Below are 26,410 nucleotides of genomic sequence, written 5' to 3' on the forward strand. Positions count from 1 at the left end.
AACACAGACATCATATATTTGAATTGATAAGTACTTGCATACACTGAACTGCTGTCTTTTGCTATGGCAAAGGTAGCTATAACTCAGTTTTGAGTGTATTGTTAAATGAATGCCTTCCTGAACCAGGAGTTTCTTTCATCAGTGGGAATTTAGCTTTTCATTTTAAATACGATGTTCAGCAACGAAGCAGGGCTACATGATTCCTTCATGCCAATGTCAGTGGCAGTTATACATATGTAACCCAGTTATTTTTGTAAGCTTTCATCCACAGTATTTTTCCTCATATCAAAATATTGATGCTGCCTCAGTCTGAGCCAGGCATGTCGCTTTTGAAGGTGAAAGGTCAAAAGATATCTGAGAAATATTCTGCAAGTTAGAGAATACTGGACATCTCCACCACAAGGTAAATGAATATTCAAGCAAAAAGGAGCTTGTATTCCACCTCAAAGTGCAGCTTATATTTTTGTGGAAATATCATCAGATCAAGAGTGGAAAAAAGTAATGCGCCTCCTTCTCCCTCCCTGTCAGCTTTGCTGCAATGAAAAGTTTCCACGTGGCTATTCTTATGATTCTCCTGGAGAACAGCCACAGCTTAATATATAAAATAACTGACAAGAACAACAGGCATGTTTGTCTCTGTCCATACGATTTAAACAGCATGATGTTTCAACAGCATATAGTCCATTAAACTGTGTTCATATAATATCTATTCAGACCTTACAAGCCTTGGCTTAAAGGCCAAATCCATTTGTTTCTCTACGACTCCTCTGTTTGCCACTCACCGTGATTAGAGAGGATGCACACACTGTGCATCATACCACTGAGTGATGAGAAAAGCAGCTTCAGACTGCTTATCAAAACACATGCTGAATGAAGGATGGACTTGCTGCAGACAGACATTGCTTTTTGAGTCCATCTAAACTTTACATGTCATAGGCATCGCTTTGAATGATCTACTAAAGGATTTTCAGTGCCTGATGAATGTTCCCAACTGATCTCCTGGGTGGAATTGAGTACTTCAGGAACAGGGATGGGGTGAGCCACATTACAAAATCAAAGCAGCTCTCCCACACCCACAGCAGAAACACAAATGGGGAACCAAATGAGGGGTCCTGTGCACAGGATTTTCTGCTTTCCTTTTGGAAAATAGCTGGACTATTGGCTCACACATCGCTCAGAGCCTGGCCAGCTGGGGACAGTACTAGTGAGATATTAAAAAACAAACAAAAAAACACCAACCCTCTGAACTGGGGATGGGAATCCTGTGCTCCCTTGTGGATTATATAACAGCTGATAGAAAAAGTTATCATAACATCAGCCCTGGCTCACCTGCCTTAGTTTAGCTAGCGTACATTGCTCAAGTCCTAGCTCTTCCTACCAATGTGCTCAGTAGCCAACAATCCCTAAGGTGCACTCCTGATTCTGCCCTACTCTTACCTCTGAACTAAGAGTTCCAGTCTTAAAAAGCTTCCTAAATGTTCTCAGGCTCTCACTTCAGCAAAATTTAATCAAGGATTATCCACACCAAATTAACTTTGGAAGACTTGAGAAGCTTTTCTCTCCAGAGGCCAACTGTCCATCGTTTAGCTCAACAGCCCTAAGAAGCAACTCGCTCCCAAGCACAAGGATTTTCTTCTTTGGCTAACAAGTAATACCACATGCTCCTCGAGTGAGAAATGATAATTTGACTTAGGATGCTCTGAAATTATAAGCAGCCCACAGTTATTTTAAGTGTATGTTGCATCTTTTTCTCAATGAAGATTAATGTTACACTTACTGCGGTGTTATGCCAGAAGGAAACATTTGTGCAACAGCAATTTTTAACACTTTCTTCGGATTGATTTATGTGTTTATTTGTTTTCAACTTTTCGGGCACCCGTAAATGATGTCTTTAGTCTTCAGAGGGTGTACTGACATCAAGTAATTTATGACTGGCTAAAAGCAAGTTTATTGAGGGAAGATTATTTATTGCCTGACCATAACAGAGGGGGCTAGATTGAATGAGCTTGCATAAGCTAAGCTGAGTGTAAAGATTTGAAGCCAGTACTTAAAACAATAAAAAAAAACTAAAGCAAATGTTTTAAACCCAACAAATAGTGGGTTAAAAAAATTGATTAAACCTGCCTATCTGCTACAGGTATGTGGAAGAAGTCATGCTCATAGAAGCCAGAGTTACTGAAATAAAGTATTGATTTTCTGCTGAAAGAACTGTAAGTATAAAAGGACAATTAATTTTTAAATGAAGGTAGTGGTTATCTTATTGCGCTCTGGATATAGAAAGAAGCTCATCTGTCTATATCAATCTACAGCATTTCACTGTGTGCTCACAGGCAGTGAGTTTTTAATCGAAACTAGATTGTTAAGAACATTAGAGTATGATTAAGTGTCCAGGCTCCTCTTTTATAGATTTGAACTTCAAACCGAAGGCAAGTTCATTTGACATACACAAAATACATCCCTGAAACAGCATTTCAGCTTCCTTCACTTGGGATTTGGGGTTGTTTTTGGCTCATTCTTCTCTCCAGCCTTCACATCCTAACTCTTACAGCTTTTCCATACCAGCATCTCAGTCTTACCATCTTGGTAAGCATCCTGAAAACAATCAGGCAAGCTGTTACTGCTTCAGTTTTAATTACCACTACCTCCTCTCTTCCAGCTTTGACAGATGTCTTGTCCTACAATTGTCTGCTCCAAATAGTACCAGAAACTTCAGCTAGCAAAACTGAGTGGGGAAACGTGTTTGTCACCCAACAACTTTTAAGTTTGTTTGGTTGAAATTATTCTGTGTAATAAATACCATCCCCAACCAGACTGAAAAATCAAATTAACTCTTTTTAAAGTGTTGCTGTATCAGCTCAGATCAGCCATATTATTTTAAGTTGTTGAAATGCTTCACTTCGATTCTGGCCATGTTTAAAGAAAAACAACTAAAGAGGCAGACTCTTGAGCTGTATCAATTCAGATCTGGTTCATCTTTCACTATGGATTAAAAGCATGGGTGTTACTTAAGAAATAACATAACATCGGGCTCAAACATTGCTCTCTTTACATCATAAATGTTCAGTGATTTTTGCCAGAAATTCCCATCTCACATCTGACTGTATGATTGCCTCAGGCTGTCACTGAAGTGAGTCCCTACTGCTTAATGACTCTAACGCCCACATCCTGCGTGATGTGCAATTGTGATTTTTTTTTTTTTTCCAGAACACACCGGTGACAAGAACTGCTTCCAGGTCTGGATGGATGTGAACCTGAGTGGAGCCTGAATGCAGCTAAAACCACGTTGACTAACAAAACTTTTAAAATATGACTACAGTAAGGATTTTAACTCCACAATGCTGCCATGCCGGGATGTGACAGGCTTTCTACCCAGGTCTGGAAGGTAAGAATCTGCTTGCATGCATGAAATTGCATAGAGTCCCTTCCCTCTGCACATTTATTGTTTTGGGAAAAGAGCAGAGAAGATTAAAGAAGTGTTTTGAAATGTATTCTGTGGGTTGAGATGAGTGGAAATATAATTAACCAGTGTAAGAACTGGTATGGTTTAGACAAGCGCTCTGTGTTACATGGTACATTATTAGCTTGTGTTTAAAGTGACAGTGCCAAGATTTTCAGGTCTGAGGAAAAGAAAACATCTTTTAAAGCGCTTTACCTTGGTATGAATGAACGTGAAATTCAGCCACACCAATCAGCACAAGCGTTATATAGAAGCTGTAACCCAGCTGACATATGAAAGAGAATGCCAATATTAAAATAAATGAATATATCCTCTCATCTGTGGCAGTCCATGCAAAAAGTGCTAGGAAACAAAGGCAAAGACCAAGTGCTCGGGACAGATTACCCATTGAGTTACATGAGTTCTTCATCCCCAGGCCACAGTCCCTGCCCATTATTCCACACAACTCATGGACCACAGGATTTCCTGACTGCAACAGCGGTCAGACAAGAAGCAGAGGGGACCAGAGCCTCCAAACCAGATGATGCCAACCCCTCTGAAGAGATACAAGAGGTGCCTGGTCCTGGCCAGGCAATCCACATGGAGCCAGGTGCACACAGGCACTTTCGGTCCTGAATTACCCTGACCACTGCAACAAGCTGGCACAGCTCCATCCCCAGGGTGCTGCAGCTGCAGAGACAGAAATTTCTTAAATGAGTCACTGCAAACAAAGACTTTGGGCTGGTTTCAGGCCACCAGAGTTTATGTGTGGTCTTGGCTAGATGCAAGAAAGCAGTTCTATAACTTTATAATTGGTTATCTGTGATGCCCACCAATTCTCAGAGAGATTATATCGAAACACCTTGGGATCTACAGAAGAGCAGACACTTGTAAGACTGCTAAACTGCTTCATAAATTTGAGTCTGGGGGTGTTCTTCATCTGATGGCTTTTATTAAACCAAATGATTTTCAACAGATCTGAAGAAATTAAAAATATTACTCACAACCTAGAAAAAAAAGTCATTTTCTAAAATTCAGCTATTCAGAGAAAACTTGATCAGTCAAGTGTGAACATTTATAATTGTTTCTGCTAATCTTTTTTTCCCCTCCCCACACATATGCTGTCAGCATCACCAGTGATGGTAAATAAAAGCAAAGCATCCAATCCTACTAATCTGCAGCAGGAGTGAGAACGAGTTTCAGTAGCACTACGCTGGCCTGATGGATTTCACAAGCCAGACTGGGATGTGCAAAATGGGTCTGCTAACGCACCCAGCACATCCCCTGTGGCTGAGAGCACCAGTAGGATGTGCAGGCAGGGCCTGACTCTGCTTCAAGATAACCATTCCTGGTGAAGATGTGAAGGCATCTGAACAAATAACTCCTTTGTAATTGTCCATCTCTTGCTGGTCCGATCCCCAGAGGCCTGATCTAGAGCAGCAGTATGCTCCAGCAATACTAAATGAATCTGGAAATGGCAAACTGCCCCAGACACAACCCCATGCCAGTACCTAGACCCGCTCAGTGCTAATGGCTGTCCCTACGCTGCCAAGCATGCTGAAATGGGATTGCAGTAACTAACAGAGCAGAACACCACCAAATGCCTTCTGACAACTGATCCACCATGCGACTCGAGCATGGGCATTATGCTGGCGCTGCTCTGACAGGCCGGGTCTGCAGGGGAAGCCTTCCCCTCCGACAGCACTGCTGCACGGAGAGATCCAGGTGAGCAGCCAAGCTGTGAGTGAGGAGACTGACCCAAAGCCAGGCCCTTCTGGCCAGCCCCAAGAAATATGTTTTCCAACACTATTGACTTAATATAGAATAGTAGCCACATCACAGAAACCTTACGTTTACAGGGAGAGCAGAAGGAAGACGTACAATTTGTCTAACCTCAAGACTACAGTTTTCTGGGAAAAAAATCCTTATAACCCCACTGACAATGTTGACATTTTGGAAAAATATATCAACTTAAACCAGAAAAAAATCAAATTCAAGCTGTCACTAACTTCCTGTGTGAACTATAGATCAGATGCCATATGCTTTCACTCTGATCTCTAGTTAAAGCTTTCTGCCTGGCGTGTCCTTTCCTTTCAGTAGGAGACTGGGCCGCACGATAGCTCAGGTGTTTCATAGGAAACATCCAGACAGTCCTATGGGTAAAGGAGCACTTGAACCACATCTCCCATGAGATTTGTAATGCCATTTGAAAAGATATTCAAGGGTTTGATTCTCCCAATGAAATCTCAGAACAGAGTAAAATTTTTAAAGGTACATTTAATTGAAAATGCAACTTTTCAAATATTATCACTGACAATTTTCCAGTTAGTTCTGATACTGTGCAGAAGTTAACTCAGTATGAAATAACAGCACGTGGTACAACAGGCAGAAAGCCAGGAGGGAAGAATCAAATCCATGCCTGTGGGACCTTCACAAGAGTAAAGAGTACTAAAAAGGACAAGGCCACGTTAATAGTTCTGACAACAAATTTTTTCTTCTGCTCCAGGAAAAATAAGTGTCCACATTAATACTCAGCCTTGCTGACAGAGTCTTTACTCTTGCTCAGCAAAATAAGCTTTAAGTTATAATGCAAGATCTCTTGGGTAGCAAAACAGGTCTAAAAGCCTCTGCAGAACTGTTTTTTCAGCATCAAATCCAGTGGTATTTTCTCAGCACTGGGGACTCCACTGCAAACTATGAAGTCTCCTAATCAGACAGTGACCAAAATCCCCCCAGGTCCCCAGGCCTCAGTGAAAATGCTAAACTTTTGTCCCTTCCTTGAATCCATTCTCCCTCAGACACAGCCCAGAATCACAATAACTGGTAATATCCAATGGTGGTGACTCCTGAAAAAAGATTTCAGCCCAATTTGAGTTCCAGGGTCTTCTGGAGCAGCAGCAGGATCTTCTCCCAGAGCAACTCCTTTTAGCAATGCTGGCAATAGAGCCCTCTCTATTATTAAAGACCTCTAGTCAGGCCAGGCGGGCGTTGCAAATCTTACCCCACTCCTCAGAGACTTCTTTGTAAGCCTAAACTTGTTGGTCTGTCCTAAGGGTTGGACTGGTAAATGCACAAAATGCATTGGTTTCATGCACTTTTGTCTCATCAGCATCTCTTTCAACTCCCTTCTGCAGGACTGGCTGTTGCAGTAATTTCTGTGCTTTCAGGAAATAGAAATCAGCCATCCTTGTGCTTTAAATAGACTAGAGAGGCCGGCTGAATTATACTTGTTTGTAGGAGCTAGGAGTTGGCGAGACTGGAAAACAACTTGAAAGGAAGTAAATTATGAGAGCAAATGCTGTGATTTTTTTATTTTAAACAATAGATCCTCAGTTCACCCTGGGAAAAATTCTCAGGGCATAAAAGTTTGGTAGCTGCCGGAACACCCACAGCTGGCACAGCAAGATGCTACAAGAACACAGTGCTGCAGCCAGATGTGAGTTGCTACTGAAATAGCCCTGCCAGCAGCATCAGATCCCTGGAAATGGAGCTGGGCAAACTTGGCTGTGTAGACAAAGTCTCTGCCTTGGATTTCCTCACTGCATTAATGCAGTTATAGAGAGCAACTATACCATTTGATACCCACTTTCCACCCAAATCTCCCTGAGGTTTAATATCTTCTCTCCCCATCTCTCCTCTCTGAATTAAACAGGGATCGCTTCTCAGATTGGTTATTTGCTTTGATGCGACAGACACAGTGGTTTATTTTAAAGAGGCATTCCACATTCTTACGCTTTTACAGCAGAAACCCTCAACAATTCTACCTCCCACCTTGACCAGGGGTAGATGTCAGGAAGAGTTTCCCATCCCTGGGCAGTGACTCATTCTGTGAGTCAGCTCAGTTCCTCTCCTCCAGGAGCAATCCGGGGTACCAGCTAACACACTATCCAGCAGCATACCTGCAGAAGGGTGCCTCTGCTGAATCGATTCTGCTTATGGATTCAGATGAGGTCAGAAGAGACCTTCAGCAATGCACACATCTGCATTAAATAAAATAACCCATGTAGGAATCACATAATCACCCATACTTCTCTGGGTGATAAAACACGCACTTAAAAGGATATTGCTCCTAAAAATAATGGATTGCCTAAAGAACCTACAAGTAGCAGAGATTAAACATTATGGAAAATAAGTACGCATAATTTTCACTTTGCTTTGTGCCAGTGAGAGACAGGAAGTGTTTGGACAGAGGAAAAAGTTGGGATAGAAACAGTCTGTTCTGCCATTTGTCTGGTCTTCCACATTAACGGAGGAAATATTTTTATGACTGGGAAATAACTGAGACAAGAGCAGTGTCTGGACCTCTTAAGAGATATTTCAAGTGGACAGTGTTCATTCACCACTGTTTCTTTTTCTTTTGTTAAGATCTGTTTCTATCGTCTAGCATCTTAGCAAGAAACATTCATGGGCTAAATTAAGATGGAGATTAGGGTTCTCCTGCTCACAGCTGTTACCCGAGCCGTGACATCTCCAGCAGGTTTATTTCCCTCCAAGAACACATCACAGATATTCTGTTTCCACTTGAACCCAAGTTTCTCCATGCTCAGGGCAGCAGTCAGCAGTGTCTAACACTGTTTGTTTTGCAGGTGGTCGATGATGCTGGCAGTAAATATAAACCCAGATGAGGAGCGGCAAAAGCAATGGAGGGACCAACCCCAGAGCCCGTGTACGTTGATGTGGACAAGGGACTGACACTAGCATGTTTCGTCTTCCTCTGCCTTTTCTTGATTGTGATGATCATTCGCTGTGCAAAAGTCATCATGGACCCCTACAGCGCCATCCCTACGTCTACATGGGAGGAGCAGCATCTCGATGACTGAAAGGACTTCGCTAGACAGAGCCATAAAATGCTGCAATCTAGGCCTTCCCCTACCTGGAAGGCAAACACAAAGCCATTTTCAGACATGCAGGGCAACTGCAGTATCTTTAAGAGCACGTAGATCAGATGATTCTTGCTCAACAGATCAGGATATTGGCAAGCCATTCTGGCAGCACAGTTAATACTATGCAGCAACACACATTTTAATGAAAACAGTGATCATTGGAACTCAAGTAGCACAAGACTTTCCAGACTCTTCCTAAAGTAACTCCTGCTTGTAGCACAGTTTGCCCTCTCACTATCTCCCACAAATTCAGGGCTTTGTTCAGAAAACAGAATTCGGAAAGGCAACAAAAATATTTTCTTCCCTCAATGTTTGCTTCAAATAACTTCGTGAGTCGTTATATTTGTGTTTTGAAAAAGGGGCAGGCTTTGCAGTTTTGTAACCCAGAGCACTGAGTAGAAGCACTAAAGCACCATGGCTAAGGAGGGTGCTATGAGGAGATGCATTCTCAATTAACTTGGTTGTGCGCATACACTCCCTACCACACTGCAGTCATATTTCCAGTGATCAGAGTACAGAAGTACTCAAACTATAGTTCCCAATGGGGTCATGGGAACTGACTCTGCAGCCTCACCTTGCTCTATCCTACTCCTGGAAAACACTAGATGTTTTGTTACCTGCCATAGGTCTGTGGATCACCCACATGTACCAGACTACTTGCAATGAGCTTGACAGACACCACAAGTTCACGGAACAGAACTTGGACACCACTGGCTTCAACTGCATAGAGCTTGTCATGATTTTCAAAGAGAGATTCCACATGAAACTTCATTGATCTTTCAGGCACAATTCAGTGGGATCACACAAGGAGATTAAAGACAATAAGCAAAGACAGGACTCCTAGCTTTGTCAGATTCTTTAGCATAACAGATACAGTAGCATACAATAATATGCATTCTACCTCAAACAAGCTCAGCACCTTTATAAGAATTTTTCCACAGATTTGTAGGGTGATTATTTGTACATTTCCTTCTCCCACTTCATTAAGGAAGCCATTATGAAAGAAGGCATAAACAAACAAGGGAGCTTCGGAAAACTGTTATTTACCTTTTGAAGAGCGGTGATTGAGGGATTCCTGTGTCTGATATTCCTCAAGTTCTAAGGTTCGCCCACAACCACCTTGAGTGAGTACACATTAAGCCTAACAGATAGTAAAGAGTTGCTGAAGCAAAAAGGAGTAGGAACTGAAACCACAAGTACCATGAGTAGACAAGACCTGAAAGCACAAATTTGTAAGAAGGGCATTTCACTTCCTCACCATGACTTCTAGGTTCTTGCCATAAGGCAAGGTACAGTGGTTGAGAAAGGTAGAAACAAAAGTTAGAGCAAAGGATCAGGATGTAAACTTTGTAGGTTACTGCTCTCAGCTCTGACAGATTTGTTTGGCCATCATACAAGTCAAGTTTCTCTGTGCCTCAGTCTACACACTTGTAAAATTGGTACAATAATAGTAACTTGTCTTACTTTTCTCTGTATCATACCACCACAAAAAGCACTTGGAGACCCTTAGATAGGGAAGTGAAAATGAGGTATTGATTTACAGCTTTTCGTTGTGAAACTAAAGGGGGAGGTCTGAATCTCAGTATACAGCAAGGGAAGCTCTGCCCAGGCACAGAACTTGTCCAGCCCTCATTGCAGCCCCAGTGATTACAGAATAGCAGGTGGTGAGGTACACGGAAAATTTTGCATGCACCTTCTGCACTAGGCTCAATCGCACAATTCTTGGTCATCTCTGTTCTAGGAGATCCCATTCAGCAGGCAGGAGATTTGAGGATCAGCTTTTATCCTGCTATTCTCCAACAAGAGACCCCCACTGCATCGATTACCCACTGCAGGTTGCTCATCGGGCTGTTATTTAGCCTCAGTTTCTGCTAGCCAATTAATCACCAGTAACTGAATATTTTCACAAGTGTGAATGCTGATGTTCACCATAATTTGAGAAAATACGGTCACCTCTTATGAGTGTGCCTATCTATAGGATAGGAACTGATGCCCTAGCTCAAAGGAGATTGTTTCTGTCCTCTGGGCTAAAGTTTAGAACCCATTCTTGTCACTAAGTCTTATATGCCACTTTGATGCTAGTGGGGGTACAGAATAAACAACAACAAAAAAAATCTATTTCCAGGCTACAGACACTTCCAGTTTTTGGGTTACCTGGCTACATTCGCAGCTGACAGATAGCACTTGTCACCACTCCTGACACCAAAACTCTCAAGGAGTATCTGCATGCTTTGGCTTTGCTGTGCATCACCAATAAGCCCCTGTTCAGCTACAGACTTATGCACACACTTAAGTTGAAGCCCCTGACCTGGCTGCCTGACTACCCAGGGACAAGGGTCAGCCACACGCTGTGTCCTTGTCTGGGCAGGGGCAGTAACCCACAGCCCTTGTAGGAACAAGGCCTGTATGAGAATAGTGACAAATATTGGGGAAGCAAGTTAACAAGTTTGCCTCACAAAATTATTCGCCATTATATCTATTTCCAACTAATGTAAACTTTTTTTTTCCAAAATATTTTAGAGGAAGGGTCCCCCTGGGTAGCTCAATTTTCTAAAGAGGCACTTATTTTTCTGATATAACCTATCAAGCCCATCTGTTTAGAAAGTGGCCTCCTCTGCATCCAGCCTGTTCACAACTATCAAAACAGGATTGTTTTTATAAAGATAAGATAAACCTATTCTAATTTCTGCCTTTCACCAATGATCACAAACACACAACCTCACCACTCTAACTAAAAGCAATACTGAACATCACAGCAAAAGCAGAAGTTTCATCCTGCTTGCCTTTGAGTTGGGACCTGCCCACCCAAGGCATGTTTGTTACTCCAGCTCCTGCCAAAGCTGAGCCTGTGAGCCCGCCTGGCAAAGCTGCGTTCCCAGCCAGAGGAAGTTTTGTGTTGCAGGGGCTGCATCACTGGGCTTGGCAGTAATTTCGGCTGCATGTAACAAGTGCCTCTGCTAGTTTTGTTATTTTTAATCATTCTGTCATACTACCAGCAATTGTACTCAGAGGAAATAATGCAAATTTACTGCAAATGTATTTATCTAATGCAATAAACAACATCTACATTGAAAGACTGCATCGGTTGTGGTTTGTGCTACTTGCCAGGATCTCATGCACAGAGAGCATGGAGCATCTGTGGGGTCTCTCTGAAGAAGCCACAGAACAAGGGACACGGTAAGTGAAATGCACCCAGGAATTCCTCTTGAGAAAGATGGAGAGGCAAATTGCTGTTTCTCTCACCTTGTGAGAGTACTCAGCTGCCTCAGAGCTGGGCACTTTATATATCTGCTCACCCCTGCAGCAAGTCCTCTGGCAGAGAGATCTTCGTGCCTGCAACCCAGCTTGCCACAGAAACAAAAACCTGATAAATCATTAACCGTGTCCTAGTCAGAAACAGACTGGAACCTCCATGCTGCTTTCAGAGCAGCTACTAGGGCTAGTAAGATCAGACCTGAACTGAAGCCAGCAGTGGCTGAATTTGGGTAGACACCCCAGAAAACAGTGAGCATAAAGTTTTTTTTGTTTGTTTTTGAAGGAAACAGGGACCAATGCCAGCCAAGAACCACACAAACACTGCTGCAGCATCTAAAGGTGTCCCACTGGACCCTTGCGGTCTCAGAAGGTAACTTCAGCCCATGCGGCTGGAGCTCAGAAGCCAGGCCAACACAGGACTTGGAGGGAGAAAACACCGTGCTCAGACTCCAGTGGTCTCCACAGCACACCTAAGGAGGAGGTGAGCACAGAGACCCTGCCTATTGACCAGCCTCGCTTTATCAGCCATCAATGGTACCCTAGAAGACAGATGGAGCGCACAAGAGGTGAAGGCAGTGCCTTTTCCAGACAGCCACAAATTCAACTTCCCCAGAGCCAGACTGATGCTGGCCCCTTGCATTATCTGCACACAATCCCCGTTAGCACATTCGGGCCATATTCAGTGCATTCAGCACCATCACAACAGCTCTGGCTGAGCTGCTCATGCTGTGAAAGCGCTGCCTAATGCAGGCCGGGCAATTTAAATTCCTCTTTTCCTCTGCTTCCCATCGCTGTCTCTGACCCTGTCAGCCCAGATTTGCCAGCCTTCAAACCACTTGTCTTAGCTGTCCTGTGGTTTTACATCTCGGGTGAATTGATTTAAATAAAGGATATTAAATCCTGAATTTTAACCATGTCTTAATGCAGCCATGGGAATTCTTGATTTCAATCTACGTTACTTTGCATTTGCACTTAAATATATTTTCTTTAAAAATAGTTAATGCCCTCTGGCCAGCATTCATTTTTGCTAACCAGAAGAAAAACAGTGATCACACATATATTTTTAAAACAATGCATAGCTTAAAACTCCTAGATGCATTTACTCTCAGGGTTCAACTCAGTCAGCTCACAGCAGTATTAGGAAATGTTAGTTGCAAAGCTCAGTGTTTATGACTGGGACTTGGCCAGGCAACTTGGAGGAAAATCACAAATCAGTCAAAATATATTGAAATTGCATTAAGCATGCTGAATCCATAAGGAAAGAGAACTTTATTAAAATATATTTTATATTTAAAACTAAATGGATTTTTCAAGCAGCAGCTGTGCTACTCATAACTGGTTTGTATAGGGCAAGATGGGGCCAGTGCTTCAGCATGTTCTTTGCGTACTTCCAAAGACTTCCAAAGCTTTAAATCAATTTTAAGGTTCTAGAAGCACTCTCCCTCTCTCTCACTAAGCAGTGACCATGTGAGCATCCTGGACAGAAGCTGCAATCAAGCCTGAAAAATGGCCTCCCATATTCCTGCTTAAGGCCAAAACCTATGTGAATATCATTATCAGCAGTGCCCATTTTAGCAAAGTCACTACCTTGACCCTGAACAGCCACTGGAAGCATTATACTTTGAATAATTACTGCCTGGCTAATAAAGGAATTAGGAGTATTGCTGACCTGACTGCTTTCATCAACACCAATGTTTTTCTCATCATATCACATCAATTTCTAATTAGAACCTCTACAGAAAAATATTTTTTTGGTGCAAAAGGCCACTATTTCATACTGAAAATCCATTGTTTTGCTTAAATTCAGAACTATGCTTTAGGTTTTTATTCTGCTCTTTTCTTTTGCCACTCATTTATACCACAGTGCTATCATAAATTATACCCAGCACTTTCATTGCACACCAACCGACACTCTGATCTAGAAAAAGATGGATCTTAAACAGTATCAACCAGAAGCTGCCCTTAGCTTTTTTAACAGCACAATAAAACCAGATGGATTAAGGTACAGGAATGTGATTCACTATGTCATTATAAAGCAGCATGATGCCAAGGTCCCCCCACTACTCACCCCCAGGATGGCAGTGGGAAATTGCCTCAAAAAACTCACCAGAGTGGTGGGAGCTCCAGGCAAGCGTTGAAGCTGAGGTTTCCATCAGCTGTGCTTTTCCCTCTCCTCTGCCCAGAGAGGCAGCAGCTCCCTTCCCATGCAATATTGCACACTCCAAACAAGGCCACCTGAATGAGTTCTACTTTTCCTCCAGGCCTCTGAAGAGGCAAGGAGGAATTTCTTCTTCTACATCCAGGTGGTAAACTTGGTGCTATGACACAGCAGAGGAGCAGGAGCTCTGGGTTTCGCTTTTTTCCTTTCATTGTTGTTGGAAGCTGGTATACAAGAAACCTAATGAAAGCAGACTTATATTGAATTAAAAGTAATCAACTCTGGAAGCAAAGAGAGCCACGCTCAAATCTAATTGCAGCAAAAGCTTCCAGAAGCACAGAGGAAGCTCTCTAGAGAGAGCGGGAAGCCATGGAAGCCATTTCAAATGTCCCTTCAAAAAATAAACTCCTCTCAACACCAGGTCTACACACTTCACTGAGAGCCCCTGAGCACCCTCCTGCTCCAAGGGCCTCACATTGAGGCCTCAGCTTCCTTCCACCCCTACAGATGTCTTCCCCCCCCAAAAAAGAAATGGGGCTTCTAGCACCTTCATCTTTTAAAGTCTGAGCCCACAAAGTAGACACAGCTGCCCCAAGTGAAATTGAGCCCTCAGGAGGTGCCCAGAGCACCTGGGTGTTTTCCAGAGCTTTCTTTGTGGTACTACAGTGCGTGTAGCACTGCTGGTTCCTTACCAAGTGAAAACAATGTGATTTTGGGGACATTGCAGTGCAGATATACCCTCATCTCAGGCAGGGGTGGGGATCCGTGCTGTGGGCAGCCTGGGCCTGCCGGGCCTGCTCCCCGTCCCCGCAGAGCACACCAAAACCAGGCCCACGTCTTCCTCCTGGAGGTGAAATGTGGTCACCTTGGGTATAAAAAATATTTCCCCCCCTTTTTAGCTTCTGTGGGACTGTGACATCGTGACAAAGCCACAACATGGGGCTGCCACGGCTTTGCATCAAGGACAGAACAAGTTATTTCTAAAGCCAAGAGGGAAGGTGTCAATTTGTGGTTGTCTTTTGGGGTCAAAAGAGAGCACAAAGCATCCTATCAATTGACAACCGAGTCAGAGTACAATAAATTAAATATTTGTCTAGTAGTCCAATTCAGAGTATCCACAAGAACCAGAAGAAAAAAAATACTTTTTCTTGATAAACAAAGAGCCACTGTTTTCCTGGCCAGGCCATCCCTTCTGGTAACAGTGGAATGTCTTTGGCTAAAATTTTAAATTGATTTAGGGATGATCCTCCCAGTATCATGCGTGGAAGGGACTATTATTATTGCACACTGAGGCTGCCTGGAAGAGAGCCCATTTCAGCAAACACACCCCGTTGCAGTGATTTATCCACTCTGTCACATTTTTTCATTAATCTTCATTCCAAATTCACTTTTCTCTCCTGCCTGGACAAGGGGTCACATTCCCGATGAGTACTGGATACTCCCCCTGGATGACATTAAATATCAGCATGGCCCGATGCCATATTGCCTAGGCTTTGAAGTGGATGGCCCAGACCCTCTCCTACAGGGAGCTCCACAAACAAGACTTTTGAACTCAAAAGCTCCATATAGCCAACCCTCCTGCTGTCCACCAACCCCAGCACAGGGGTTCTGGCTCTTGGGATGCAGCTGCAGCTGTAGGTGGCGATGCTGTGGGGGCACATTGCCCAAAATTACCCGCAGGCCTCAATAGGAGCAATTGGGCAGCCATGGAAAACAGCTCATCCTATTGTCCCTGCATGAAGCCAGCAGCCTCATCAGCCCCTTCACTTTGAGGAACAAGCAAATATTTAGCGAGTTTCCCTTGCACCGTACCAGAGTTCATTATCCCGAGCTCCTTCAGTCAGTAATACCCTCTAATTGATGTGATCTGGCACTCAGCCACGGAGTTAATTTGATTTGTAGGCCAGCAGGACGTGGCAGATGCCCGTTACACTTGAGAAAAGTGTTGTGTGGCTTTGTTTGCTGCCCGCTGCAAGGAGCTGCCATGGCACTGGGTGGCACAAAGGAGGGGGGCCTACCTCCTCTATGTCATGGCCCCTGCAGGGTGACAAGGTGGGACCACCACTGCTGGGTGCCTGGGGACAGCACTGGCCACCACAGTGATGCTGCTTCCTTCCCTAACACCAGGGAAGCTGGTGCACAGCCTTTGGTACAGCATGATTTGTTTTCACTCTGTTTAAAAGGTTGTTTAGTGCCTTGTTGTTTCGCTTTCCTGTCCTTTCAGTTGCATCGATGATCACATTTGCCAATTGCTTTGTTACGTGTTAGTTTAGGGAATGCTCCTGTAGCTCTTGGAAGGGTTCACAGGCTTTGAGCTTCCATCTGAAACTTGCCTTCATCAGAATATGAACACTGGAGAAACCAGAAGTCAGCATTCAATCTCTGCTGGTATCATCAACCCAGTGCTCTGAATATTTAAGTTTATTTGAAGACCTTTTTATAGCTGTGATAAAAATATTAATACAGAAGAGATAAAAATCTCACTTTCTCTTTAAATCACCCTATTCTCATTCCAAGAACATTAAGCTAGCATTGAAAACCTTTTCTTATCACACCACAGAGCCACATTCATCTTGAAGATATTTATTGATAATTAAAAACAGTAAGATTTCAATCACTCATATAAAAATAATAAATCTGAGTAAAGTAGCATTTCTATTAGAGTCAGGGGGGTTGGTCCTCCTTCTCCTCCTTCTTCTCTTCCTCCTTGGACACCACCTTACTGCAGTCATCACGGACCTGACACGGCTGGAAGGATTTTTCCTGAGCACTGGCCAAACCCCACACGGTAGCCGCTCCCCTGGCAGTAACCTGGTGCCAGAAAAGAAGAGGCAGGTTGTGGTGTGAGGACAGCAGGGTTTTATCAAGAATTGCAGTATATAAAGACACAAAGAGACCAAAAATGAGTAGAAGTATCCTTAGGTGGATAGCTGAGGTTAAGAGTACAGTAGCTTTAAAGTCTGACTGATAAATAAAAACTTTCAGAAATGCAATGGTGGAAAAAAGTTCAAATAGGCCAGGATTGTTAAAAAAAAAAAAAAAAGTGCAACACAGCAATATACAAGTTCAGTGAATATGATCAAAGTACAAACAAGATGTGCAATATTCCTGTTTTCAAACCCAACCTGCAGCATCATCAATCTGATTTGTGGCTGCCTCAGCCTTGCAATTACTAAACCAAACCTGGGTTCTCTCTCTGCACCAGTAGGACTACTCATGGGACATTGGGGTGCTTAGAACCAGAGGGATGGTCATTAAAAGCCCCCAAACGACAGGACCTAAATAAAGCAGCATAGTTCCACGAGAAACTCAGTAAGTAACGCAAAATATCCTATTATCATCTGTTGGGCAGACAGACACCACAAGTGTGCTGGCTGATGCTGAAGCTACTGGTCTGTGACGACATGTCCCACTGCAGGAGGGTGCAGACCGATGGAAGAGGTGACACGGTGACACAGGTGCCACTACAGCCTTCGCTGCCACGGGCCAAACCAGCATCTGCAGCACAGCTGCAGGGGAAGCAAGGGAGCGGACACAGCGAGGGGCTCCTGGCCCATCTGGGAAGACTATTTTGGAAAGAAGCAGCTGAGGAGACCTACTGCAGCTCTCTGCTAGCAACGGCTGATCAAAGGAAGGACACAAGTGGCATATGCTGTGCTGATTTCATAGTTAGAGATGGGTTTCCTAAAATAATGGAATACATCATCTTCCCCGCATGTGATAAAAGCCAGCTGCCTTCGAGGAGCCGAGAGGGATGTGAACACAACAGAGCTCAACCCCCGATCCCCACCTGCAGGGGGGTTAGGGGAGGAAGAGGAGGGTGAGTGGGCTCAGGCTGCAGCAGGACAGACCCTGCCAGTGGCAGCCCACCAGCACTGCTGTCACGGTCGGGCAGAGATGAAGTTTTCCTGAGGACAGCAGTGTCTGTAAGTACCTGTATAACAGCCGGCCCGCAGACATCCTCCCACTACCTGCTAGGCCATCCTCAATTCTCAACATTACTGGAGTAAGATGCTTGCTTTGAGGCTCAGCTCACTTTCCATTTTTCTCATCAGGCTCTGTTGCCAGCTTTCCTTTGAGCACTGGCTTATTATTTCAGTCCAGTTTAGTTATCCCTGCTGTCAACTGTGATTTAGAGCAGCACCAAAGAGCGGCACATTTCACAAAGCCAGCTCTGTGCTGCCAGCAGTGTCGGCCGGAGCAGCGTGCCAAGGAGCTGCGGCGAGGTTTGTGCAGCCGGCTGCTGCACACCCTCAGCGAGCCATCGCTAACAGGGCTCCCTCCCCAAGATGTACTTTTTGGAACAGAGTATTTCTCTTATTTTGTGCAGTACAGCACTGAAATGGTTCCTATGAAGTGAGAGGAGATGAAAGTGAGCAAAAACACAAAGTTGAAATGGGAGACTAGGAATTATGGGCTGGGCGCTTGGCAAGAGCTAGTGGTGCTGCCTGGGGAGAGGATGAAATAGCACCAGCCCTGCCTCAGGGGTGCCCTAAGGTGCTGGATCAGTCATACATCACTAAATAGGAGCATGTCCCAAGCTGTCCCAGCAGGCAGTCCCAGCAGCACATGGCTCTCGTGAATGGCGTGATGCCCCCATCACCACAAACTGCAGCTGGTTTGAAACAGCACAGCAGGCTGCTTGACGTGAGACCGTCCTCCTGGGGCAGCGGTGCTTTCACCCAGGCTAACAGCAACGTCATCATACCAAAAGACATTAAGGATTCTTGCTCTGGGCATGAAGGTCAGCATGGGTCACAGTCTAGTCCCATTGTCCTTCGGCTAGACACCATGTGCCCGCAGCTCCCAAACCACAAGGTGCTCATTGCAGATCAGGATGTCAGCATGGAACTCCAAAGGGACATTCATACACCTAATTGTGCCCTAATTTAGGGTTGCTGGAATAGTTACTTGAGAGAGACCTGCACCTCTAGAGGGCAATGGACAGCAGCATCAGACATCTACACACTGCAGCATGAATATACAAAGGCTTGTTTGAGGGCTGAAGTATGTCAGAGGTACCAGGGACTCCCTGGTACCTCTGTCTCCATCTCCCTCCAGTACATCTCAATCTCCAGCTGTCTCAACACCTTGCTCTGCAAAGCTGGCAGCACCTCACAGAAATTCAAACCCAGTAGGGGGGCTGCCAGACTGGAGGCACTGGGGCTGCGGCCACACTGGCACTGCTCACACAGCCATCACTGGCAGACTGGAATGCAGCCATACTTTTCTCCACAGAAAGGTCCTTGCTTTTTGTTAAAAATGTTTCTGAAAGAATGAGAATTTTTAGACTGCTTTGGCAAAATTCCTGAAAGTCTTGGCCAAGAATAGCCCATAACCACCACTCAGATACATGGTGAGTGATAACTACAGCACAAAAAAGCTGTTTTCCAGCAAGGAGTTGTGTGGGAAAGTTTTGTGCATTTTGACTAGTTTCTAAAAGCTAAATACAGCATGTGTCTGGCAGTCATTTACCCCCAGCTGGTTTGCAGTGTTCCTGGTTCTTATCACCTCCTGCCTCAACTGAGGGCGATCAGAGCCAGTCAAGCCCTGGCAAAGAGCTAGGACAGTAGGGCAGTGCTCTTCCCAAGGTTTAGCACAACCTAACTCTGATGTTTCACCCTAAAACAAACAAACAAAACCCCAGCCATTCAACCAGCATATATATGTAGCTTATACATAACCAGATGGGCAGGCCCAGTGGCCATTCCTGTGTGCAAACCCTCTTCTTCCTCATGCTGAATATCTCAGAGGGGAGGTGCTGCGGACTGTGGGGTGTGCACCTACATGCGTGCTGCTGGATTTTGTTGCTTCATCCCTTTCAGCATTGCGATGAACGCCGCTCCAACATGTGTCCTGCTTAACTTCAGGCTCATGTTTTGTTTAGATGTGCTTATGCTTTACCATGTTGGGTTTTCTTCAATTAAACACCTCTGTGGTTGAAACACAACTAGGTAAAGGACCTTTGATTTTACCTGCATTAACTAGATCAGGCAATCACAGCTTGCAGCACATGCCACAGTCTTACTGTCCCTTTTGCCTATTGCATCCTGCTGTGAGGCTTAGTGTTGGTATCTGGATCATTGCTTGGGGAGACAGAAAGTTTAAATGAAGATACCAAGGGGTGTGAAGTAAATGCCTCGTAGTGCAGAAAGAAAACAAAGTAGCCCATGCTTTTGCAAACACCAGCACTAGGAGATGCAGGCAGATGGCAATGCCTCTATTGACAAATCCCATCTATTCTTATTACCATGTGGGCTGGATTAAGTAGGCAAAGACCTGTGAACACATACTACATCACACTTTCACATCCTTCAAGTTACTGCATAGATATTACTCACTCACATTTTCTCTGGCCTACATCACATTTGTGAATGTTTTCTCAGAGCTTCAGAGCCAGGCATGTTACTGGCTGGGTCTCAGAGTGGGAGCTGCTGATGCACAAAATCCCACCAAATATTCTCTAAAACTTCAGTAGGCAACGTAGCAAGATGTTTGAATAAAAGTTTCACATGACTGTTCTTGCCAACACTTTGTCACCTCAAAGCCGTAACGGGGTTGACAAGATGAGAGGAAAGGAAAAATAGATTTGTCTTGCACTGGACTGTGGATTAAAAAGAGGTAGGAGTGGGATCTGGATCACAAAAGACCATGTCAGATTTTAATGCATAAAATCCTTAGTTTCTCAAAATGAAAATTAAAACCATGGCCCAGAATGAAAGAGTTCTCAAGTGCAGCCCTTTTCTGGGGGGACCTGGTCAGCTGTTCTAGTAGGCTTCATGCTACTTCCTACATATTGAATTTGCAACCCATTAAATTGGATAGGCATATATCACCAATGAAATATTATTTGCAAAATGACTTTTTTCAAGATTTGCCAAGCTTTGCAAATTCAGACCATGGTGGCAACAATTAATCAGATAATGCTAGTCCCAGGGTATTTTAACCCATAAAGGCAAATCTACTCCAACATCCCATTAGCACTCACACAGAGACATAGCGAGGCCATTCACTCACTTAGCAAAGCAAATAAACTAACCCAGAAAGCATTTATTGCAGGGAAATTTCTATCTGCTTCCTTTTACCTGCTGGTAGGTGGGATGGAAACAGCTGGGGCTGCACAGCAGGCACATGGAGCACATCCTGTGTCCTTGCTGGGGACTTGTGCCACTGCCATCAACATCTGGAAACATCTCTTAGGTACAGTGTAAGAGCAGGAGCTTGGCCATTACCTGTTAAAATGATTTCATCTCCATCCTGCAGGAATTTACGAGACTGTCCACTGCCAAGGGGGATTTCTTTTGTCCCATTCCAAGACAGCTCCAGCATGGAGCCAAAGCTCTCAGGTTCCTGCAGCAAAAGTTATCAATGAATAAGTAGCTCTTTAGCACCTGTCCCACTGCTAAGCTACTTGCTGCTGGATGTAGATTCACAAATACATAAAAATACAGACTGCAGTCCTGTTGTTGATTTGATTCATTGATACACTGTCTTATTGTTTTGCCTTTGCATTTTAATTCCTTGCTCACTGTAAGCAGCCATGCCTTCCAGACTTTATCTGCTACGTTTAAAATAGTCCTAAACCTTTAAGATAAGTTTGAGCCTGCTACAAAAAAGGGAAACAAATATAGGGCACTCCTGCAAATCCACTGCTTTCATGTAGCTGTGGTTCACGGTTTTATTTACATTTTGTTCTTCAGAAGAGCAAAGCTGGCAAAGGTTTGTGCATCTTCAGTGTCAATCTGCAGTGCAATGAGTTAGAGGAAGCAGAAAGCACTTCAGGAGTGCTCAAAATGGAAGTACAGGTAACCCTGTCTGGAAACCACTTCCCCTGAAGCTGTGTTCCAGACAGCGTGAAGAGCATTTATATTTGATGTTTCAGCAAGTGCCAATACCTTACTCAGATATTGCAACAACTGTGTGTACAAGGAGAATAATAGCTTGTGAAGCTAGGTCCATAGATGTAGTATGAGAGAAACTACAAGTTATACCCATGCACCTTTAATATTACCCTCAGAAATAATAACAATTTTAAAAGCTGCATGTCATCAAGCAAAAATAGGCTTGCGTGGATGCTTATACACAGAAATTAATTTGCATCTAGAGTTAAATAGTTCTTAGGGAAAGGAACACAGGAGATATTAAAAAAAAAAAAAAAAAAAAAAAAAAAACCAACAAACAAATAACTTCTCTCAGTGTGAATGGTTGCAAACCCATTAGCCTGAAATGCCTAGGAAGGAACTGCAGGCATTTTCATGGCTGCCCAATCCAAATAGGACTTTGACCCAAAGCCCTGCTCTGTCGGGTTTGGGCTACTGACCAGGTAACCGTGGCTATCGGTATTTGAACACTCACAGGCCCACTGATGGTTCCTGATGCCAGGAGGTCGCCAGGCCTGAGGTTGCACCCATTGATTGAATGGTGAGCCAGCTGCTGCTTCATGGTCCAGTACATGTGCTGCGGAAGGGAGAAGGAGGCTAAAGCAATGAAGGACAAACCTCTTGCATGCCTGTGCAGGAGGTATTGCATTCTCTGGATGATGCTGCTCACACTGCCCCCAAAAGAAATTCCCTTATTTAATCAGGAACCTTCAGCAGCCTAAAAGTAACATCCACAGCTACTTGGTGCTATATTTTTAATAGTTACTGTGGCCTGGCTGATTGCTTTCTAAATGATGACAAGGAGCTGTTATGTGCATCTAAAATTCAGACTTTAAATTGCAGTTTAGTCCCTTAAAATCTCTTTCAGTTAGATGTCAATTCTCCTTTTCTTTCTCTTTAAGGCCAGCACTGCTAACACAGGATCCATGGTCAGGCCCAGTAGGCTTATAGAAAAATCTCCTAATTGTTGATTTGCTGACTACTGATTTACTGATTAAAGTAATTACTAGAGATGCACAGAACTACATGCGAATACAAAATTGACTGAGACGTGCTGCAGCTGGTCCACACGCCCCCTGGCTTACCATGTCCCCATCAGCCCACACCGCCACAGCCACCACCCTGCCCACGCAGCATCGAGGACAGCCCTGGGCTTGCAGCTGTGTCCATGTGGAAATTACCAGCTGTGACTGCGAGGCTCTCTTCCACCTTGGCACAGCAAGAGGCAATTGCCTTTGCCTGACTCCTAAGCCAAGCAGCAGGAGGAGCTGCTCCCTTGTTCTGTGCTCGGGCACCAAACTGGAGCTGATGGCATCAGCAAGATTTCCAGCAGAGGCAAGAGACCGAGGTCTTACCTTGAAATTGGATCTGCATATAGTAGTTGGCGTGCTCATTCCTTCTCCTGAGGAAAATAAAAAATAAGAAACAGGAAAACAACTCGTTTGTGTTGGATGACTGATGCTAGAGTCTTTTCATTTTACAGATGGATGACTCCTTTTATCACTGCGATCCCTTGCAGCAAAGAAGCAATAACATTTTCCATTCCCTTATGAAGGCCAGCATTTCACAGAAAACAAGCGTGTGGCTGGCACCAGGGTAACATCAAGCTACCCATTTCCTATTCTCTACTCTACTACAGGAGCAGCAACTAGACCTCCTGCTCAGCAGAGCCATTAGCTGGGGGCTGTGCTGGGCTTAAATCTGACAGTCATGGACAGCTGCTCCTTCCATGCCCTGTAGGCAGCCCCCGCAGGGACCCTCCTCCTCATGAGCTGACCATCTGCAAGCCCCGGGTGGGCAGCATTTCCTCCTAGGTGCATCACTGCATGGCCAATGGGGAGCACAAGGAGCTTCCTTCTTTCCCCGACAGAGGCAAAAAGGAACACTGCAGAGCCGAGAGCAAATTGTCTGGAGTACCCGGTGGGTCCTGCAGTCCTTAATTGGCAATTTCAGCTTTATAACTTGCTCAGCATTGCTGTACCTTTAATGGCAACAAAGAGATTGATGTCAAAAGTGTAGGGCTCTTCATCCTGAAGATAGGGAAGTGGCTTGGGATCCTAATAACATATGAAAGGCATGTCAGTCTAAACAAGCAGAAAGGAAAAATTCCATGAGCCTTTCCTGGTGACTTTTTGTTTATGCAGGCTGTGCTGCACGCTCCATTTACTTTACCACTATTACTGTTCAGATTGTTGCTTTTCTTGCTCTCATGCACATGTTTTTAAAGACCTTTCTGAGTTTGATGTGATATCCACAGATCCAGATTCTCTTTTTTGCACTTGGGCTCCAAAATCCCTCTCCATCACTATGGCATGGATGTTAATCCAAAACAAATATGGTTCTAGCACAACTTTGTTCTCTGCCTGCACAGAGAAGATGGCAAATTCTCTGTGAGACCTTCATTATCTTTTTCCATTTTAACTAAACGCCTACATAACACAGACAACTGGAAACATTTGAACAAAGTGTTTTGGAATGAGTCCTCTCTCTCTCTCTCTAGTGCTTCTTGAATGCTAAGCACTACCAAGAAGCTCTCTGATCAGTTTATTTTCAAGATGTTTTGAAGGAGCTGATTTTTCTGCCCTGCTCGAGTAGGCAGGATGGCAGTCAGGGTGCCATATGGCCCTGCCAGTGACATCAATCAGCATTTGACTCAAAGAGCTCAAGGTTCCTCTGTGCGTTTGGAAGCAGGATCATGCTTGTAAACTCTTCAAAGGTTCAAGTCTTCCCCTTGCTAACCTGGACAGGGTTGGGCAGCACAAATGGCATGAGAGCTTCCATGGTGACAACCCAAGGTGAAATGGTTGTGCCAAAGCTCTTGCTCAGGAACGGGCCCAGAGGAACATATTCCCATTTCTGGATGTCACGAGCTAGGAAGGGAAAATTGAAAGCAACGCCATTAAACACACTTATTGTTGTGAGCTTTCACACTGGTTAAAGACACAGATCTCTGCACAGCTACAGAACCAGCTGCATGGACTGGAAATGTCATTGCCACCCATTTCCAGCCATTGTGCCCAAACCTTGATTTAAATCCATCCCTTTCCAACCCTCACACCAAATTTCCCAGACAGGCTAGATTAGGAAGAAAAGGCGGGGATAATTAAAGTAAACCAGGCCATCCACAGATAACCACATTTGCCTCCCCAGTTTAGTTAATGGACACCCAGCCAGGAGTCTGTGCCAGCCATAGGGCTAATTTCACCTCGATAACAATGCTTTTGTCTGCTTAAATCTCTGAACAGAGAGAGGGATTTGTGATTGTCAAATCCTTTCCCTAATCCTGACACTGGAATCAATCCTCTCATGAAATCACCATCCTTAGGGCTGCTCCATCCCTGCTCAGAAGAAACTAGATGGATATTAGCTCCTTCATAAGTAAATAAATCTTCATTAGGCAGCCATCACTGGTTCTACTGATTGATCAAAGACGGGTTTAGAAAGAGCTTGAGAAGTGCAGGTAGTTTCATTTTGATCCCTTTCGACTACACCCAGTGATATCAATGCCCCCTAATCTGTTATTAAAAGACATCCTTCATCCATATCTAGGGTTTCCCACGATGCTGTGATCCCCCCCTCCAGGCAGATGCCCGCAGTGCTGGTTACCGCTCCAGTCGTTCATAAGGACCATCCCAAAGATGTGCTCATGGGCTCTGCTGATAGGGATTGGCTCCCCGTACTTGTTTCCAGGTCCCACAAAGAATGCCTGAAGTCGAAAAGCAAAGTGTTGATTAAGTTTCTGAAGTCAGAAATCTTTACCATACAGAGAGTTACATGCATGAACAACCAAGGCTGGGCAGGACGTGATTCTGCATCATTTCCCGGACACAATTAAACAAGGAACGTGGCCTACTCCCTCTCTCACCCCCTCCTGAAGGCTGGCAGCTTTGAAGTGCTTGGGAGCGTTGTGTTGCCAAGAGCCAGCCATTAAACAAGGGCATCAAAACATGGGAGCAAAATGTCTCCCCTAATGACAATCCAGATGATATATATTGTATAAATTACAGCCAATAACCCTACAAAACTCTCTCCTTTAGGACCAGGCTAAGCCACAAAATGCACCTACCAAAGATGTTTTGTTCCAACACCCACAGCACAGGTTTTATTTTCCTAGCCAGGGCAAGGTGCTTGGATGGCACTCGCAGCAATTTCCAGATTTCTCAGCTCTGGATTCATGGCACGGGCAGTCTGGGCTTCCATAATCCCCGTGTCTGCTAAAGGATCCTGGCTGCAGGGCAAAGGCAACTGCTGGCCAGATAGCATGCGTTGGTGCCTGATACGAAGAACATGCCACATGCTTCCAGGTTGCTCAGGTCTGGCCAGACAAGCTGTTTCCAACCTGAACGCTCAATTAGCAAAGCACTGAATGAGCTAAAACTCCCCTGGCCGTCAGAAGGGCAGATTTCCACCACAGAACTCTTGGTTGCCTGCTACACAGACCTATCAGACGAAATGAATGAATGGACCTCAAGACATTCATTTTGGAAGCAGCTGAATTTACCTTTTCTTTCCTGTCTTTAATATTTGTCTATTACAATGGCAAGGCAAATAGCGTGTCTTACCATTTCTAACTCAATATCCAGACGCTTGCAAGCACCAAACACCGGAGGTTTATCTGTGGGTAAAAAGTAGAGTGTTCTATGAGAGGGAAGCAGACAGGGCAATGAAAGCATCATGCAGAAGAAATGAAGTGGCCGATGCTGCCTGGCATGCAGACATAAGATGGATTTAGCTCTGGGCTTTCATTTGCTCTCTGCCCTGACCCCAGCCTGGGCGTCCCAGACCCTTGCTCCCTACT

General features: G+C 44.4%; 2 protein-coding genes across 3 annotated transcripts in view; one reads left to right on the forward strand and one right to left on the reverse strand.

The window, feature by feature from the left end:
• Positions 1 to 9,243, forward strand: part of CTXND1 (cortexin domain containing 1) — a 34,786-nt gene extending 25,543 nt beyond the window's left edge. Inside the window, exons 2-3 of the mRNA XM_035335421.1 lie at positions 3,205 to 3,382; positions 8,023 to 9,243. Of these exons, the coding sequence (XP_035191312.1) occupies positions 8,077 to 8,256 (180 nt within the window). The 5' untranslated portion in view covers positions 3,205 to 3,382; positions 8,023 to 8,076 and the 3' untranslated portion in view covers positions 8,257 to 9,243. The remainder of the gene's footprint in view (positions 1 to 3,204; positions 3,383 to 8,022) is intronic.
• FAH (fumarylacetoacetate hydrolase) overlaps positions 505 to 26,410 on the reverse strand; it is a 32,273-nt gene continuing 6,367 nt past the window's right edge. Inside the window, exons 7-16 of one of the 2 annotated variants that reach the window (XR_004753468.1) lie at positions 26,175 to 26,227; positions 25,219 to 25,318; positions 24,352 to 24,482; positions 23,594 to 23,669; positions 22,968 to 23,014; positions 22,088 to 22,189; positions 20,965 to 21,082; positions 16,384 to 16,543; positions 8,510 to 8,514; positions 505 to 517 (exon numbers count right to left, since the gene is read on the reverse strand). Coding sequence is in view for 1 of the 2 variants with exons in the window: in XM_035335418.1 (XP_035191309.1) it covers positions 16,464 to 16,543; positions 20,965 to 21,082; positions 22,088 to 22,189; positions 22,968 to 23,014; positions 23,594 to 23,669; positions 24,352 to 24,482; positions 25,219 to 25,318; positions 26,175 to 26,227 (707 nt within the window). In the remaining variant the exon portion in view is untranslated. Of the gene's footprint in view, positions 518 to 8,509; positions 8,515 to 16,299; positions 16,544 to 20,964; positions 21,083 to 22,087; positions 22,190 to 22,967; positions 23,015 to 23,593; positions 23,670 to 24,351; positions 24,483 to 25,218; positions 25,319 to 26,174; positions 26,228 to 26,410 lie in introns of those variants that run through there. The other variant, XM_035335418.1, reaches the window with a different exon arrangement.

Source organism: Oxyura jamaicensis, chromosome 10 (assembly GCF_011077185.1).
Source record: "Oxyura jamaicensis isolate SHBP4307 breed ruddy duck chromosome 10, BPBGC_Ojam_1.0, whole genome shotgun sequence".
In the NCBI taxonomy this organism is placed as follows: Eukaryota; Metazoa; Chordata; class Aves; order Anseriformes; family Anatidae; genus Oxyura; species Oxyura jamaicensis.